The sequence below is a fragment of the Hippopotamus amphibius genome, chromosome 13 (assembly GCF_030028045.1).
Source record: "Hippopotamus amphibius kiboko isolate mHipAmp2 chromosome 13, mHipAmp2.hap2, whole genome shotgun sequence".
In the NCBI taxonomy this organism is placed as follows: Eukaryota; Metazoa; Chordata; class Mammalia; order Artiodactyla; family Hippopotamidae; genus Hippopotamus; species Hippopotamus amphibius.
Window position 1 is genome coordinate 84,764,962 of NC_080198.1, and position 18,301 is coordinate 84,783,262.

Here is an 18,301-nt window from a genome sequence, read left to right on the forward strand (position 1 = left end):
GTTTAAAGTTTTAAAGATAAAACATCAGAAATTAATACTAAAGGTTAGAGGGAGATATGTAACCAAAGCTGGGTCTTCCCAGTCTTTTCATATAAGCAAATTAACTGACCAATGGAGTCCTGAAATATAATTACAATGTTGAAGTCCTTTAATGCCTGAAGCAAAGTTGTCACTTGCTTATTGCTGGAAATGAGTCCAAGGCTTTGCAGATTGGAACCCTGAAACAATTTCTTAAACAATATTACATATATTGTCCCCGCCATGTACTGGTTCTGTGGCTTTGGGCTCATACCCTCACTGTGCTTTCTCTGTAAACGGCTCAGCTACAGGGGACAGGATAAGCAAAGAACCAGTGGCACAAAGATACTCAGAGCTCTCTGGGAATACCAAACATTCTATTTGGCCAAAGGGAAAGACAAAAAGCTGAAAAGTCCCTGTGGGACCATGTTGAAGAGTCATGAAGGTCCCACTGAACTGACAGATTTATACTTACTTGGCAGGTGACTGAAGGTTTTTTGAGCTGAAGATTTGGGGGATTGGAACTTTATTTTTTAAATATTATTCTAGTTATAAACTTGATGCATTGATTGCAGTGGAGAAAGGCAGAGGACGAGGAAATAAATGAAGAGATTATTAGAGCAGTTTACCATTCCAATTATATAAACAGTTGTGTATATATATATATATAATATATATATATGACTAATGCCCTTATTTTCCTTTATAGGTAGCCAAAGGTGCTAAAGAGACAACTTACATGCAACAAAATAAAAAAATAAAAAAAAGATAAAAGATAACATGCAAAGATACACAGCCTCACTAACAGTTAAGGAAATGTGAAATAAAATGAACTTGTTACAATATATAGCTCATAGTTTTAAAAAATTGATACAGCACTACTGGCAGGAATATGAAGGGAAAAGTGAACTCATTCACTGGTAGTGGTCGTGTAAATTAGTTCCGTCCTTCCAGAGAGCAAGCTAGCAACAATAATACAGTTTCTATAGTTTTATCCAGTAATTCTAGCCTGAGGAAGCACTCAAATAGAATAATCTCCCCCCTAACCCCCCCAAAAAGGTATTTGTATTAAAATATTCCCAGCAGTTCATCCATAAACCTAAGAATTGGAAGCCATTTAAATGCCCACTATTGATCCACAATTAGTACAGAACAGCCTGGGTTAGATGACCTGGGGATATACTGGGCCGCACCTAGTGGAAGTTCTTTGCTTAAATACTTACTTATGACCTTATTAATGTTACTAGCTATGTTACTTATATTCAGTCTATTTTATAAGATTATTGTTTCTTGCATTACTAAATGTGTGACTGAAACTCTGACAAAAATAATTATGACTAGACAACGTAAAACAATTGGCCAAATACATATTTCTGTAGTAAGATCAATGATTGTAATAATGTAACTCTAGATATGGGAAGAAGCAACAAAAGGGAACCAGTTCCTGGACCATAGCAGACTAGTAACACAGGCGGCCCAGAGGTTTGGCTTCTGTGAACAGGGCCTAGGCCAGTAATAACACACTGAGTGGTCTACCAACAAGATCCTCGCCTGACCGAGAATGAGCATTCCTAGCATCGTGGGACAAACTGGCCACGAAATGCCTCTCAAACCTTGGCCGAAATTATGACCAGAAAGGTGGGGATTATATAATAAAGGTATTGCTCACTATGGAGTTCTATAAGAATCAAGTCGTTAGCCGCTGCAGTCACTGACCTACAATACACCCTGAAAGGAATTCAGGGTGAAGATCAGGATGAGGCACTTTGTTCTCTGGGGAAAACTGGCAGAACTGGCCCTCATAGTTAGATATTTTCAGGAGAAAATTTTATGAACCCAGTTTCTCTCATCTTCCCAAACTTAGAAAAGCACTGAAAACATTAACTAAGATATCTGCTCTTCGCAAATAGCAGTAACATTCTACCAAGATGTGTACCTGATTGCACTATATACTGGTCTCCCCCCCTTACCTCAGAGCTTTCTGAAAGACTGTCTCTTGGGTTATAATCTTGAGGTTGCGTTGAATAAAATTTTCCATTTCTTTCTTACACTGACTATTAATTTTTTCATCAATAAAACAAAAAAAGATAGAAAAAAAACCACATACAAACACCCCCATGCTAATTAAACTTAATTCTAGTGCCAAATATATAGAAATACATACACATAAAAATAGTCATTAAAAATGCAGAACACAATGTACACAGATCATATTGCTACATAAAATATATATGTGCTTTGGTGCGATTTAAAAGCAATAGTGCTTAATATTCATTTGATTATTTTTATTAAATAGTATGTAAACAATTCCATTAAAAATTTTTAATTATGAAATGCTAAAAATGTTTCCATTCTAGCTTGGAACATCCAACAACTCATTTCAGTAATTATTTATTAAAGACTATTAACTATTATCATTATTAATTTATTCTAACATTAGAACAGCAGTTGCTTCTGATCTAATGGAGTAACCAGGCAAGATACCAGGTCACTGATACAGTGTGATACATGCTATGATAGGGAGAAGGAGAAGAGGCCTTAATCCTATGTGCCTCTATTCACCAAAGGAGATGAGCAGTAAGTTTACATATAAGGAAATAGCAAAACATTCCCTACAGTAGCCAGTGCACAAACAAAAGAACTTATAAACTACACTTGAGAAATCTACAGTCTATTAAGACAATATTCTATGTCTGCATTTGTTTGGAATGGGCTCATGTTTTAAATGAAATTCAACCATTGGGGGTAAAAAAAAAGTAAAGAAAACGTCTTGATAGTGTGTGCTTTCCTCTTATTTCAGACTTTTCCAGAAGTCAGTGGGTTTTGAGGTGCATCCATCGGTAAAATACTCGCCACGGGCATTGCTTGGTGAGTCTGCCATCTGAACATGGCAAGCATCGCCCTCCGAAACCTACAATAAAAAAGGGAAAATCTGGCATTATCCCATGATGACTTGGAATTTTTAAAGTACTTTCAAATATGACTAAGATGCCACCACTACCAACTGGCATCTCCAAATAAATTTCTGCCTCCAACTTTAACATCTCCCGTTGAGATCCTTTATAAATGTATAAAGTATATGAAACAAAGACCAATTTTGCACATTGATTATAAATTTTGAAGACAATAAAACCAATAATTATGTCTAAGACGGTACTTCTAATGTCAATTGCAAGGAATTATTTACTTGAACTAAGGATGTATATTTCATGCATTTGTTCTTCTGAGCAAAGCCCAGTTTAAATTAAAGAAAATTTGAGAACACCTGACCTTTCCAAAAGAACTAGCAATAGACTCTGAATTTAAAATGTGTTCTTTACTCTTCTTATGTGGTCTGTTTGGTCTTAAAAGTTTTTATGTTTCTTCACATACCTGTGGCTAAAGTTGCTTTCCCAAACACGTGCATAAATACATAAGTTTAATAGAAGCAACACTGGCATTCCAGGATCAAATTACCTCACCTCTACTGAGATTTTTCTTCTCAAATATTTAAGCACTGTAGATTAGTTCATCCCACCTTAAACAGTAACAGGAAATGAAGTAGTCTAAGCTTCACTGAGAAGGCAGGAAAGAAATCCTTGCTCAGAGGCTCAACAAAGGGGGAAGGGGAAGATTCTTGATTATCCTGAGTAACTACACATTCCTGAAGCCCTTTACGTTAGCACAGAATTTTTCTCTTTCATGTGAATGGTATGTCTTACTTCTAGTAAATATACAATTATGCTACCCACTTACAGAACCCAATTGGACTTGCTCTGTCCATTTTCCAGTAACAGAACCACTCCCTTCTCTGCAAAACCAATTCCACATATTTTGAATGGAGTAACCATGGGAACAAAGCTGAGCTCACCAAGGACCATCCAGGGCCATTTCTGCCAGAAAGCCATCTGAGGTGAAACTCACATTTGGGGATGCTTAGCTCGTGGAACTTGGGTCTTGAGTTACCTGTGATCATCCCGCCTCTGTGTGGGAAGAACCTGTCACAGAACTGGAGCCCTAGACATTTGAGGTCCTAAAAGCTTCTCCAGTTGCATGAAACAACTTTTACGTTTGTCTTAAGTGAGTTTCTGTCACTTATGTCCCCAAAAGTTTTAGAACATTATCTGTTGCCTTTTTAACATTCTTCCCATATACATTTTTTTAGTCGAGAAACATTTTAGACATAACTTACTTTTTATTAGCAATCACATAAATACAGGGATTATAGAATGTAGACGATTTTGCAAACAGTGGAGCTATGATGGCCACTGAGGGAGGAATCTTCTTTGGGTCACCAAAAGAAGCCCATAAGCATACGATGGAATAAGGGGACCACGCCACAAGAAACATGAGTATCATTATCACAGACATCTGTAAAAGAAATCAAGATTCGCCAAACCCAATATCTAAAATATCAAAATAGCTAAGATATCTAAAACTGCATGAAAAATTATCTGGATTGGAACTTGAATAAGTTTATGTTGTTGAAGACATAGAGGGAAAACTGAGTTTTTCCCCTCAAGGTACTTTGCTAACATGCCCGAAGGCATCTGTGATGATAAGAGCTTGCAAAATGGATAGACTGGTACACGGATATAAAGAATGCCCTCGTTCTTTTGGTGAGCTACGGGGAATAGAAAAGCTGGCTTGGAATGAGAGGCAGGCCCACTTCTGGCCCACTGTGAGTAACTGTGATATGGACGGCTGGTAGTGCGCTTTCTTTTCCTCACTGTCATCTGCTAATCTAAAGAACAACTTTCTAACTTTCTAAACTCAATGTGGGGGAAAAAAAAAGTTCTCTATTGAGCTCAGGGAGTTCTAATACGGGCTATTTGAGCTTGGTATATAATAAATTATATATAATACGTACAGTGCAGATAGTTTTGTAACGGAGCTACCCTTACATTTTGTTTAAATGAAAAATTACAATTTTACACTGCTCCCTCCTGAGTGACCACTAAAATGATAGAAAAGGTTTAAAAAGACATAAACCCATAAGGTCTGAGAACCACAGATTAGACAATAGCTTTGTAAAAGTTAAAGCCGAATAACCACTGGACAAGTGGCATATTACTTGTCAGACGTGAGAATGATTAAAAAACAAATCTTTAAAACAATTTAAAGAGCCAGGAATGAGGGAAAATCAGGTATAGATGAATCCACTCCACAGCACTACAGAAAGTCTCGGGAATTGGAGGAGACCGTTCTGAATGTGAGGCTACACATGGAAACTAAAACACAAAAACTCATTAAAATCTGCAAAAAGAAGCAGTCAGACTTCTGAATCCCCTCTCTATTCAGCCAGGAGAGGTCCCCTTCTCCCAAGAAGAATCCCAAGGGTCAATGTAAGAGAGGGTAAAGCAGGGAAACTCAGGACTGGGGGACACTGGGCTCAGCTGAGAGCTGGAGAATTGTGCTGAAAACAGGGGCGCTGCACGCTGTCCCTTCCCTGCACTGAGCTATGAGAACGTGGGTACACAGACTTGTGCCTCCTACCCAGAAAGGTGAAAGAATCTTCTCCTTGGAGACGGACCAGCCCGAAAGAAAATACCCAGAGTTACAGATCATCAGAAACCCCCGTCCCCAAAAACATATCCCAGTGAAAGAGCATATCCAGAGCTCACAATCAGCTTTTTAGTGTGTCACTCTTAAATATGCAGGGACAGTCATTGATCACCAGACATTGAGGAAACGCACAAACTGACAGGCAGAGACCAAAACAGTGCAGGAACTTGGCGGGAAAAATATGTGATGAACAGAAGGAAAATGTAAATATATACACAGTATTATCACAGAAATGAGAGAAGATACACATGCATTAAACAAGAAGAGGAGGCTATTGAAAAGAAATACAGAATATAAAATAATACTTCTATCTCATCTATAAAAGTGAAAGCAGAATTTTAAAAATGCCATAGGAAGCTTGAAATGTATGCTCAGTCAGGCTAAGGGTGAGGTAAATAAGGTGAGCTGTGCAAGCGCAGGGTCAGACCTGTCTTTATTTAATATTTTATATTTTGTTCACTGTGGATTTTTTACATAAGTGATGATTTTTTAAAATACTGTACTAACTACTTGTTTTTTTGATTACTGAGCTTTTTTGCTGCCTGCTTAAATTTTGCACCCCAGGCTTGAGCCTCACTCTTCTCACCCAATCCCAGTCCTGGGCGTGGTTGAGGACATCTCTCAGAAAGTAGAAATGGGGACTTCCCTGGCAGTCCAGTGGTTAAGAATGCCTTCCAAGTTGTTGTATAACAAAGGGAGTCCAACTCGAGGATGGAAGATGCCTTAGAGGACTGGGGCAGGGAGGGTGGGGGGGACTCGAGGCGGGGGGGCGTCAAGGAAGGGAGGGAATATGGGGATATGTGTATAAAAACAGTTGATTGAACCTGGTGTACCCCCAAAAAAATAAAATAAAATAATAAAAAAAATTAAAAAATAAAAAAAAAATAAATAGGGATGTGAACTGAACACAAAAAAAAAAAAAAAAAAAAAAAAGAATGCCTTCCAATGCAGGGGGTGTGGGTTTGATCCATGGTCGGGGAGCTAAGATCCCACATGCCTGGCCAAAAAATCAAAACATGAAACAGAAGCAATAGTGTAACAAATTCAATAAAAAATTTAAAAATGATCCACATCAAAAAAAAAAATCTTAAAAAAAAAAAGAAAGTAGAAATACAAACAAAACCCAAAACAGAAACAATGTTTTTGAGAGACTATTCATGAAAATTAAAAGATAAATCCAGGAGATTAAATATCCAAATAAAAACAGTTCCAGGAAAAGAGAACAGAGAAAACAAAATGGGAGGTGAAACTCACCAGAGAAATAATACAAAGAAGCTCCCAGAAGAGAAGACCTGAGTCTCGACACTGAGAGCACTCACCCAGGTACCCAGCACATGGGTGAATAAAGAGCCACACCAAGACACATCAGCGTGACATTTTAGGAAACGAGACAGAGAAAATTACAAGCTTCCGGAGAGAATGCAGATCACAGGAATGCTGACAGCCTTCTCAACAAAGACACCTGAGCTGAGAGACTACAGGGTAATGCCTTCGAAATTCTTTGAAAATCATTTTTCTACTTAGAATTCCATACCAAGCAAACAATCTGTCAAATATCATAGTAGAATTAAGACATTTTCAGGCATGCAAAAATTTAAAAATGTTACTTCCCTGTAACCTTCTCAAAATTCTACTAGAGAATGTGTTACACCAAATGTGAGGGAGTAAACCAAAAATAAGGGGAGACATGCAATCCAGAAAACAGGCGATCTGACCCAGGAGACAGGCCAAGGACATTCCCAGCTGGGGATAAAGCAGATTTGGGGATGCTTGCTTTCTAGGCAGTCATCTTAAAGAACAGCCAATGTAGAGTAGAGCAAGAGATCTGGGGGGTGTCAGGAGGATAGCTCCAAGAAAAGGGTAACGTCAGTCTAGTCTCTGATGCATCTGAAAACACTGAGAGAAGCTTCTGGTGGAGAGTTTAGAGGTGAATTAGTGACAGGTACACAGAACAGTCAGCAAACAAAGCTACGAGGGGGTGGGGGGGAGAGGGGGAGAGAAGAAGAGAAGGGGAGAGGGATGGCTGGAGGAAGAGAAAGAAAGAGAAAAGGAATGAATTGTTAATTCCAAAGGGGGGAAGTTGTATAAAAAAAGAAATATAAATCATAGAGTCCCACAGTGATCTGCAATAAACAAAATGTAGATAATTGCAATAATGTAAAATTGTCTCTTCATCTAAACAAATATTAACATTTTACTGACAAGATGAGAGAGAAAGGTTGGTGATATAAGAGAAATTCTCAGTGTCCGTAGTAGGAAATCAAGAAGTAACAGCAAAGAAAAATACCCCAAACAGCAGACAAGCACATCACTTAGAAATATGGAGGCCAACACCAGAAAAAAGAGCCAGAGAGTAAGAATCAGGAGTTGGGGAGAGGTGACTGCAGGGGCCAAGGAACCATGTCTGTGTGAAAGCTTGATTACAAAACTTTTTTAAGGATTTTAATGTCTTACCTTTGTTACATCTACCTGCTCTGACCAATCTCTGTTGAGATACTCAGTGCAGTTACTAGTAGCATGACGTTTAATGGATCGAGTGACATGGTAATAGCAGTAAAACATCACTATTAAGGGCACAATAAAATTTACTGCAACAACCATCATGGTGTAAGAAACAAAAGATCTGAAAATAAGAAAAGGAAATAATTAAATCACTACTCATTTAATGTAGTAAATAGAGGAAGGGAAACAGGATAATTATCAGAACTAACACTGGCTCTGTCTTTCTAAATAAAACTTTGTTGGAACCACATTCATGTACATACTGTCTAGGGCTGCTTTCACAGGCAGAGCTGGATAGGGGCAGCAGAGACAGTCTTGCCTGTAAAGCCTAAAATATTTATTTTTTGACCTTATACTAAAAAAGTTTTAGATTTAGATTTAGTTTGAGAGTTAGAAATTTTCTATTTGTTTTTCTGCATAATCTTTCATTTCCTTTAATAAACTAAATTACCCCCTTTTCCCTGGCAAATACAGAAAAGCATCACTGAGGAGCAAGCAACTCCTTGCAGTGACTTCACTTTTGCTGCATAATTCTCAGAAGATGCTTTATCACCAGATCATCTAGAAAAGAAAGCCTGGACTTTCACCAGATCCTCACACTGTCTAGCTCCACTAACACTCCTTTTCCCCGCCAGGTCCCACCTCTAAGGTGCAGATATCAGAAGGATGCTCTGTTTCCCCTTTGCTGCCAGAAGAGAGAGGAAGGAACAGAGAAGGGGACAAGGAGAGCTGGATGCCCTTTCCTTGCAAATAAGCATAATTCACTTTTCTTAATTCACCTCTAGCCGTAATCACATCATCTATCCCAGGAAGCTCTTTGTCACCTCTGAACGAGAAACATTTGATCTGAGCTTAAATTTGAAATGATGAGAAAATGTCTACACTAGAAGCATTTGATCATAAAGTGTAAACATGTCTCTTACACATCATTTTTCCGCCAGTTTATGGTACAGGTGGCCCCAGTCGGATCTGGGGCATAACTAGCCCACCCAATGACAGGCATCAAAGCCCAAAAGAGGCCATTGATCCAGGCCCCCAGAATCATGCTGAGGTAAGTGTTAGTGGTCATTCTTCTTCCTATTAACAAACATATGGAATATCAAAGTCATCTCCCGATGATGTGATTCATATCTTCATTTTGTTTTAACTGATTATTCAAAGTTGTCATCAAGTAGATCCTTTGTAGAGCACTTTAGTTCACACAAAGCATATCTACATGAATTCACATTCTGAAAAAAAGATGACATTTAAGCTGCAACCTGAATGATAAAATGATCAGTCAGAGGATAGGCAGGGAGAAACACTAGCTAAACAGCATTCACAAAGACCCCCAAAGTGGGAAAGGGCTTGGCCGGTACCCCAAAGTGAGAGGATCCCGGGCCTCGCTGGAAAGGTAGCCTGGGGCCAGAACACGTGACCTTGGAGGCTGTGTTACGAAATTTGGATTTTATTCTACGTATAGTAGAAAATCATTGAAACTTTCAATCGAGGAGTATCAGAGAAATAAGGCTGACCAAGTTGCAAGCCATTCATCATTCACATTTTGAAGTGAATGTGCATTGAGCAGTACTTAGGCAAAAATGGGTTCATTGAGAAAGCTGAGAAAAGTGCTGTACCTGCATCAGGACAGCAGATGGTCAGGTACCGATCCACAGCCACGACTGTGAGCAAACCAATACTTGCCATTCCAAAAAAGATATTCAATCCAGCATAAACCTGAAAATCAAAACTGGAAAGGTTCCACCATTCTACATACCCTCCCAAGAGACATTTACACTTTTATCCCATTGCTAAAATATATCTTAGATACATTACATGCTTTTTATTGTACTAATTTTAAAATACATCATCTATTGTCAAATTGTAAGGGGTTTAATAAAAGCATTTACAGAAAATGTTTTGGGACTTCATTAATTAAACTTTTTTAAAAATGTTAAGACAAAGTAAAACTTCTATACATACTCTATAGAGTGCAAAAACAAACTGTAAATTAAGTGCTGTACACATAACCAACAAAAGACTGGTATTTAGAAGATAGACAATTCAATAGGGGGAAAAAACAAACAGAAAAATGGGCTTTTCACACAAGAGGAAACCTGAATGTTTATGACATAAGATGTACAATCATATTAAATATTGAAAGAAATGTAAATTATGATACTATTTTATATCTATTAAAATGCTACAAATTCAAAAGTCTGACAGTCCCAAGCATTGGAGAAAATGTGGAGTCATAGAAGTTCTAGTAATCAGCACAACCACTTTGGAGAGCAATTTGGCCACATATGATAAAACTGAAGATGAACATTGTCTACAAGCAAACGATTCCTCTCCTAGTAATATATCTAAAGAAACTCTCACATATTGCAGAAAGAGACATGTATGAGAACACTTATTGAAGCCTTGTTTGGGGTTTAAAAAAATGGGAACAGGGAATTCCCTGGCGGTCCAGTGGTTAGGATTTGGTGCTTTTACTGCCAGGGCCTGGGTTCCATCCCTGGTCAGGGAACTAAGATCCTGAAAGCTGCATGGTGCAGGGGCGGGGTGGGGAGAAAGAGAGAAAGAGAGAAAGAAAGAGAAAGAAAGAGAGAAAGAAAGAAGGAAAGAGGGCTTCCTAGGTGGCGCAGTGGTTAAGAATCTGCCTGCCAATGCAGGGGTCCACGGGTTCGATCCCTGCTCCAGGAAGATCCCACATGCCGAGGAGCAACTAAGCCCGTGCACCACAACTATTGAGCCTGCGCTTTAGAGCCTGTGAGCCACAACTATTGAGCCCATGTGCCGCAACTACTGAAGCCCACGTGCCTAGAGCCCATGCTCCACAGCGAGAGAAGCCACAGCAGAGCCCATGCTCCACAGCAAGAGCAGCCACGGCACTGAGGAGCCTGTGCACCACAACGAAGAGTAGCCCCTACTCACCACAACTAAAAGAAAGCCCACACACAGCAAAAAAGACCCAACACAGCCAATTAAATAAATAAATAAATTTATAAAAAAAAAGAAAGAAGGAAAGAGAGAATGAGAGAAAAAGAAAGAAAGAAAGAAAGAAAGAAAGAAAGAAAGAAAGAAAGAAAGAAAGAAAGAAAGAAAGGAAGGAAGGAAGGAAGGAAGGAAGGAAGGAAGGAAGGAAGGAAGAAAGAAGGAAAGAAAGGGAAAAAGAAAGAAAGAGAAAAAGAAAGAAAAGAAAAGAAAAAAGAAAAAAGAAAAGAAAAAAGAAAAGAAAAGAAAAAAGAAAAGAAAAAGAAACAGACAGACAGGGAGGGAGGGAGGAAAGAAGGAAGGAAGGAGCTGAAGCACATATTGCAAAACATTAAGATTTGACAAAACTGGTTAGTGCGTACATGGGTATCCAGTATAAACATTTTATTCTCTATAAAATGTTTTATAGTTTAAAATAGCAACGTGTTTTTAAAAATTAGGCCAAAAGTCATTAATGCAAATTATTATTCATTTACATTCTTGTCAGTAAAAATTACAGCAGATACATTCACCAGCAATTCTCATGGAGAACTTTCCATAGGAAAAAAAGTCAGCAACATGTAGTTTAACTACATTACTTCGATATTATGATATAGTCACTACATATTTTATTGTTTCAAATGAAAGCAGAGTATTTCTTTTTGAATTCACAATATGCACGTTTTTATTTGAATATGCAAATGATCACTTTTCTTCTCTAGTTGAATGCTAATTTTTTTGATAGTTTAGTTTTCCTCCTTCGGGTTGGGGAAATTTTGAAAATATAATGATGATGACTGATTTCATTTCTCTTATTAAAGAATATATTTCCCAGTCACTCCTGAAGCTGTTCTCATTAAGAGTACCATATCTATTATCCTACATAATCTTATTTGATTGAAACCCTTTGGATTTTTTAAAGACATTTAAATTTACATTTTCTTAATCTACTTTATTTTGCTTTGATTCTGAAGATCTCCAATACCTGACATCCTGCACCTCCAAACTTCCAACTTCCATGCAGATCTGAAGCAGCAGACATGGGGTAGCCAATGCTACTGACCCCTATATCAGTAACAGCCAAGTTAATGATAATGGCATTTGTGGGTGTCCGAAGCTCCTTGTACTTAATGAAGATGCCCAGAACTATTATGTTGCTGAGAATACTTATCATACCTGAGAACATAAAACAAAAAAATCACACACTTTGTTCACTTTGAATGTGTAAAAGTAGAATCAAAATTAAATATTTTAGCTCCTTCAAAACTACAGCAAATTTGTTCTGGTTCACTTATTTGAAGAGCTCCAGCTATTCTTCAGGCTAGCTGTAATATCTTCACAGCCCTTTTGTGAGATAGAAATATAAAAATTAAAACACAAAGAATCTACCAATTTCATAAACCAGCACCAAAAGCTGGTGTTAATGTCCTTACTATTGATCACTCCGTTACTCCCTTGCATGTCAGGATACCACCACCGCTGACTTTTAGGATATACATATGATCATATAATCTCCTTTGGCAGCTTAATTTCCTCCTCCTCCTTCCTGAATCCTGAGGCACTTCTTTCTCTACAGTTTCTCAAGCCTCAGTTATCATTCTATCTTAACAGTGCTTCTGTCACTTTCTGTCCGTGAAATATGCTCCAGTCCTGCATCCCTTTTCATACAATTCATTGCCATTAAACATTTATTAAGCTTCTTCTGTATGTAAGACCATATGACTGTTCCAATATTACTTGAAACTCAACATGCTCAAATCTGAATTCTTCATTACACACTTTCAGCTAAGGAAGAACTTCTATTATATCTTGGCACCTTGGTCAAAACTTCCATTCAACATCCTGTTATACTAATCTTCCAGGTTCCTGTTCTTTCCTCCTGCATTCTGCTAGCAGAATAAACTTGCTACAACATAGAACTAACCAAGGCTCTTCTCAAAACCTCCAATATACCCCAACATCTGTGGGATAAAGTCCACATGTCCCAGCATGGTATTGCAGGCTCTGCCTCAATCTGTTTTTACCCTCTCTACGCAAATTTTCACACTTGTCAAACAAGCCCTCCATCTAGTTATTTATCAAATACACCAGGCTTGTGATAAATTTTGACTTTCATTTCTCCCACTTGGAACACACTACTCGTTTCCTCTACCTTTCCAAATGCTGCCCATCCTTCAAAATTCTATTCAAGCACAATTCTGCCCCAAAGGCTTGTCCTCTCCATAGTATCCTCTCCTCTCTAAATTCTCAAAGTACTTGTTTATATTATACTTTATCTTATGTGATACTATACTATTTAATTCATATTTGCCTAGTCTTCCTGTGTAGATTTCAGGCTTCTAATGATTTCTATGCTGCGTATATGACATATAGCATATTTATTTAATAAACAGACAAAACTCATATTGCTTAATATCTATTATTCCTGCAAGCATAATTAAGGCACAATGATATCAAATTTGATGATTCTTTGGCTCAATATTTTTGCATCTAGTATTGTAGCTCCAAAAAGTTTAGTGAATCGAAGAATCTTTCTGGGCTACAGATTTGATGATTTTTAAAAGTCAGATAAAAACACAGCACAGTAAATTGTTGCTTACCAAGTATGCAACCAGAATAAAGTCATTGTACTTGGGGGGCAGTTTTAGATATAATAGGGGGAATGAGGTAAACAATTTAGCCCTTTTCTCTATTCTCTCTGCAGCTGTCTCGAGCACTCTGCTTTATTTCCTAGCTGTAGGTGTCTAATGAGTAGACAATAGGTCATTTAGTAGTTAGGTCTAAGTTCAGTTATTTTCCCTTGGCTTCTGTGGCTCTCCTCCAATCTCTTTGGCAGATCCTTCTTAATCTACTTCCTGGCCTTTCTTCATTTCTACCTTATTAAATACATGCATTGTCCAAGTTTCTGTCCTAGAACTCCTTTCTTTTCGCATTCAACATACACTCAGTGATCTCATACAGACTCAAGGCTATATGCTAATACTTTCCAGACAAATCTCATAAAATTCAAACCCATGTGTCCAGCTTTTTATGGGACTTCTTTCAAATTGAACCCAGAGAATTTTCTCTCCTGCCCCAAACATGTTCTTCCCCAGATGTGTTCCCACCTTGAGGAACAGCTTTACCATCTATGCAGTGGCCCAAAATAGAAACCAAATAGCTGTCACCTTTGATGCTCCCTCACCTTCTCCCCCAGTCTCCACATCCAACCATCAATTTTAACTTCTAGCTTTTGCATGTGTCTACTTCTATCTCCATTGCCACTGCTTCCTCCTCAGAAGCCTTAATCACACAGGGGTCTCCTACCTGGTTTCTCAGCTACCACTACAGCACATTTCTAAAATGCAAATTGGATCATGTCATTCAGTGACCCCCCCCCCCATTGCCTTCAGGGCTTAGGGGGTTCATTAGCTGGTACGCAGCCATCCTCTCAGCCTAGTATCTCTCACCCTTCATCCTACAATTCTCCCGTAATGAATCTATTTCAGCTCTTTAACTCACCATGCCCTCTTGCCCCCCAGAATTAACTAGAGAAAGGGAGAGCACTTAAGCTGGTAAAAGTTTATAAGAGCTACAATCTAAGAGAAATATTAAATTAAAAATTAAATTAAAGGGACTTTCTAGGTGGCACAGTGGTTAAGAATACGCCTGCCAATGCTGGGGACATGGGTTCAATCCCTGCCCAAGGAAGATACCACATGCCACAGAGCAACTAAGCCCGTGTGCCACAACTATTGAGCCCATGTGCTGCAACTACTGAAGCCCACACTCCTAGAGCCTGTGCTCAGCAACAAGAGAAGCCAGGACAATGAGGAGACCACGTATCACAATGAAGAGTAGCCCCAGCTCCCCGCAAATAGAGAAAGCCCATGTATAGCAACAAAGACCCAACACAGCCAATACAAAATAAATAAATTTATAACAATAAATTAAATTAAAAATGAAAAATCTAAGTAGGCGCTTGGAAAAAGTAACAAATGAAATAAATGCTTTGGCTAAATTCTTTTCCTCACAGTTTTGGTTTTGATTTGGACATTTAAGTGAGTCTTGTTAAGGGGAGAGATTGAGGGGCCCAAAGAACAATAAACGTTGGAACAAAAGCATAAAGAGGTTAGATACGCTCCCTTCAGTTCATCTACTAAAAACACAAACAACACATACTCATGGTGTTGGTAAAACTGATCCTTGTGGTTATATGTGAGGGTTCTAGAGCCAAACGACCTGAGTCTAAATCCTGGTGTAGCTACTTATTAGATGTGTGTGTTGGGGAAGTTATTTAAACTCTTTATCTATAAACAGGGAAAATAAAATTCACTTACTGAATTAGCATAAGGATGAATTATTCTCTACATGTAAATATTTAGAACAGTGCTTGGTATACACCAAGTACTCAAATAACATTAGTAGTGGTAGCAGTAGTAGTGGTGGTGGTGGTTGTAGTAGTAGTAGCCATAGTAGTAATAGTAATTCTAGTAGAAGCCATCATTGCCGTCATAGTAAGATTACTATCACTATTACTGTTACAGGGATAAGAACCAGAGGGAACATTTTCTTAACAGGGAATTTTCTTTGCTTGCTTCTTTTGTAACCAGATCAAAGAAGATAGCTTTTCTTGGTCATCTACCAAAAAGTAACTAAACCAAAAGTTTGTATACAAAGTATTTCTATGTAATTGTGAAAAGGAATTTCTCTCTTTTTTTCCTTTATTTTTTATTTTTTTATTTTTTGGGGGGAGTTTATCTCCTTAAGTAGCACCATTGTTTTCTCCTTTTTGTTGCAACATCAAAAAAATAAAATCAAAAAGAAAACAAATTATCCAGTGTTTATCATACAGGAGTATTCAAATGAAAAAGTTTGCATATCACTAAAATTTAGAAAAATTAACTGAGGAACCATGATTTTTAGCACAGAAGTAATACTCTAATTGTGAATTATGGGGACACTAAGCAAGTATAAAGAATAAACTGGGTACAGTAGGATTTATTATGCTTTTACTCTACTTTTGAATATATTCGAAAATTTTCATAAGTCAATCCAAAAAGTAAGTTACTACTAAAACTCATTACTAAGCATAAAGTTGAAGTGACTTTTCAGCATAAAATCAATACCACAATTCAACCTCTATATAAAAAAGATAATCAGAGAACTTCTACTGTCAATTTCCTCATCCCTTTTTTCCAGCAAACAAGCCTTTATCTTAATCCAATATACACATCAGCGAGCGTGTGTAGGTGGGGAGAAAGAAACAAATATTTGTCCAACATACACTGTATATATCATCTAGGTATATTTGTGCGTTAATTTTACTCTTCACAGCAATCGTGACAGGTAGTTTATTCTCATCCCTATTTTACAGATATGAAAATGGAAGAACAAAAAGATAAAGGAACTTTGTCACTGTTGCAAAGATGCTAATAAATGAAAACCAAAGCTCAGTTTTCTAATACAGCATTTGAAAATGAGCTCAATTTTAAAACTCTGTCCTCAATGACAATACACTCTGCTCTCTCTCTTTACAACTTTAATCCTCTTTCCAGGATCTTTCAATCTTAACTAGATTCCACCACCAAGGACAAAACTACAGAAAGTATGTCTGAGAATAGCAAATGCCATTAAAATACATTTTTGGATTTTCGCACAAAATTGTACTCTTCCCCAATAAAAACTTAATTTGACAATGTAATAACCAAACATATGATTATTCATTTTATAGAAAGCTTTTCTCAGCCCCATTTTGCTGCACTATCAAAATTCAAAATATCTTGTTATATTAACTACCATTAACAATATTTCCATTTATCCTTCCACCTACATTCTCTTATTTGATCTTTACAGCCAGGAAGTAGAGCAAATATTATCATTCTTATTTATCACATGAGCACCCCAACTGAGAAAGGATAAATGACTTGTCAAAGTCGGCCAACAGTATAGAACTTGAAACATTATCTCTGAAGCCATGTTTTTTCTACTACCTTACGCTAAAACCTCTGCTTTTCTTCACTCACTCAAAAGCAAAATAACTGTTAATGGAGTAAACATCCATACCTGCCGTAATCAGGTAAGCTGCAACAATATTGTGTTCGGTCTGTGAAAAGACCGAGCCATCTTCATTTTTAGAGTCTGAACTGTTGCCTAAATTATTCCTTAGCATTTTGGAGGGAAGATATTGAGACAGCCTTCATAGCAAGCCCTCAATATCTATGAAATGTTCCAAAAGCCACTGAGGGAAGAATTTTCAGAACCAATCATTTCCACTTACCTCAAAGAAGGGCCTTTCATAGCAGCCCTCCCTTAACAAATTTAATTGGGCTAAAGAGGAAAGGATTTTAATTCCCAGAACAAGGGAAAAGCTTATTAGCAAAAGAAAGAGAAATACCAAGCAACACATTTTAACCAATTTGGGCATCAGCTTTATAACCAAGGAGATTATCAAGTGTGCACATCCCACTCAAACAATAAACACACTCAGAAAATCAGATCAGGACCTGACTTAACCGATTTCTGCTAGAAACCAGTTTCGAAATTAAGAGCCAGCCTTGGTCCTCTAAAACTATTCAGATTAAGGTCACTGTTTCCTGTTGGACCTTTCAAGTTTTCCATTTCAGTTCCCTTTGTTTTTTCCATCACAATTTAAATCATTAGAGATAAACAAAGACGTAATCTCCCCCCAACCTTCCAAATTTCACTCCCCTAATGGTGTCTATTCTGCTTTTCTTTGCTTATAGAAACATACATTTATACAACTGTTTGAGGTTTCTTCCACTTTTGTTTTCATTCTTTTCAAAAAATGGGGAGATATGTATCCATAAAATCATTCTATAATTGTTTCCCCCTAAAGCCATACCATAAATTCCAGGTCAATAAACCTAAATCTAAATTATTAATAACTATATATTTCAAAGCATGTACTTCACAAGCCACCTCAGTTCATTCACCCTACACTTTGATATGCACAAGTAGTTATCTGGTAATAACCATAACATACACCAGCAGAGTACCTAGAGTCAATGATTCATCTTGTGAAGTACAGGGCAATTCTAATATCCTGGATTATCTTGTTCTAATTCCAAAGTGGGTTACATAAGTGGGTGACAATCTAATATGAACATTTATTGTTAGAAAAAGATATCCCTACCACCTTTCTTCCTCATATTCTTTATGCCATGTAATATCATAAAAACCCGATTCTTCTCAATAGTGAATTTCCTAAAAATCAGTAACTTTTAGAGAAATGCTAGATGCACCAAAATTAACAGTGTACGCATATAACAGAACCACTAGA

General features: G+C 37.5%; 1 protein-coding gene across 1 annotated transcript; it reads right to left on the reverse strand.

Annotated features, from left to right (window-relative positions):
• Positions 1 to 63: 63 nt before the first annotated feature.
• RRH (retinal pigment epithelium-derived rhodopsin homolog) lies at positions 64 to 18,301 on the reverse strand. The gene is made up of 7 exons (XM_057706258.1): positions 17,065 to 18,301; positions 12,005 to 12,195; positions 9,681 to 9,780; positions 8,988 to 9,141; positions 8,017 to 8,185; positions 4,190 to 4,368; positions 64 to 2,929 (listed from the first exon to the last, which is right to left on the reverse strand). Exons 1-7 carry the CDS (start codon positions 17,168 to 17,170, stop codon positions 2,815 to 2,817), a joined length of 1,014 nt encoding a protein of 337 aa, XP_057562241.1. The 5' UTR covers positions 17,171 to 18,301; the 3' UTR covers positions 64 to 2,814.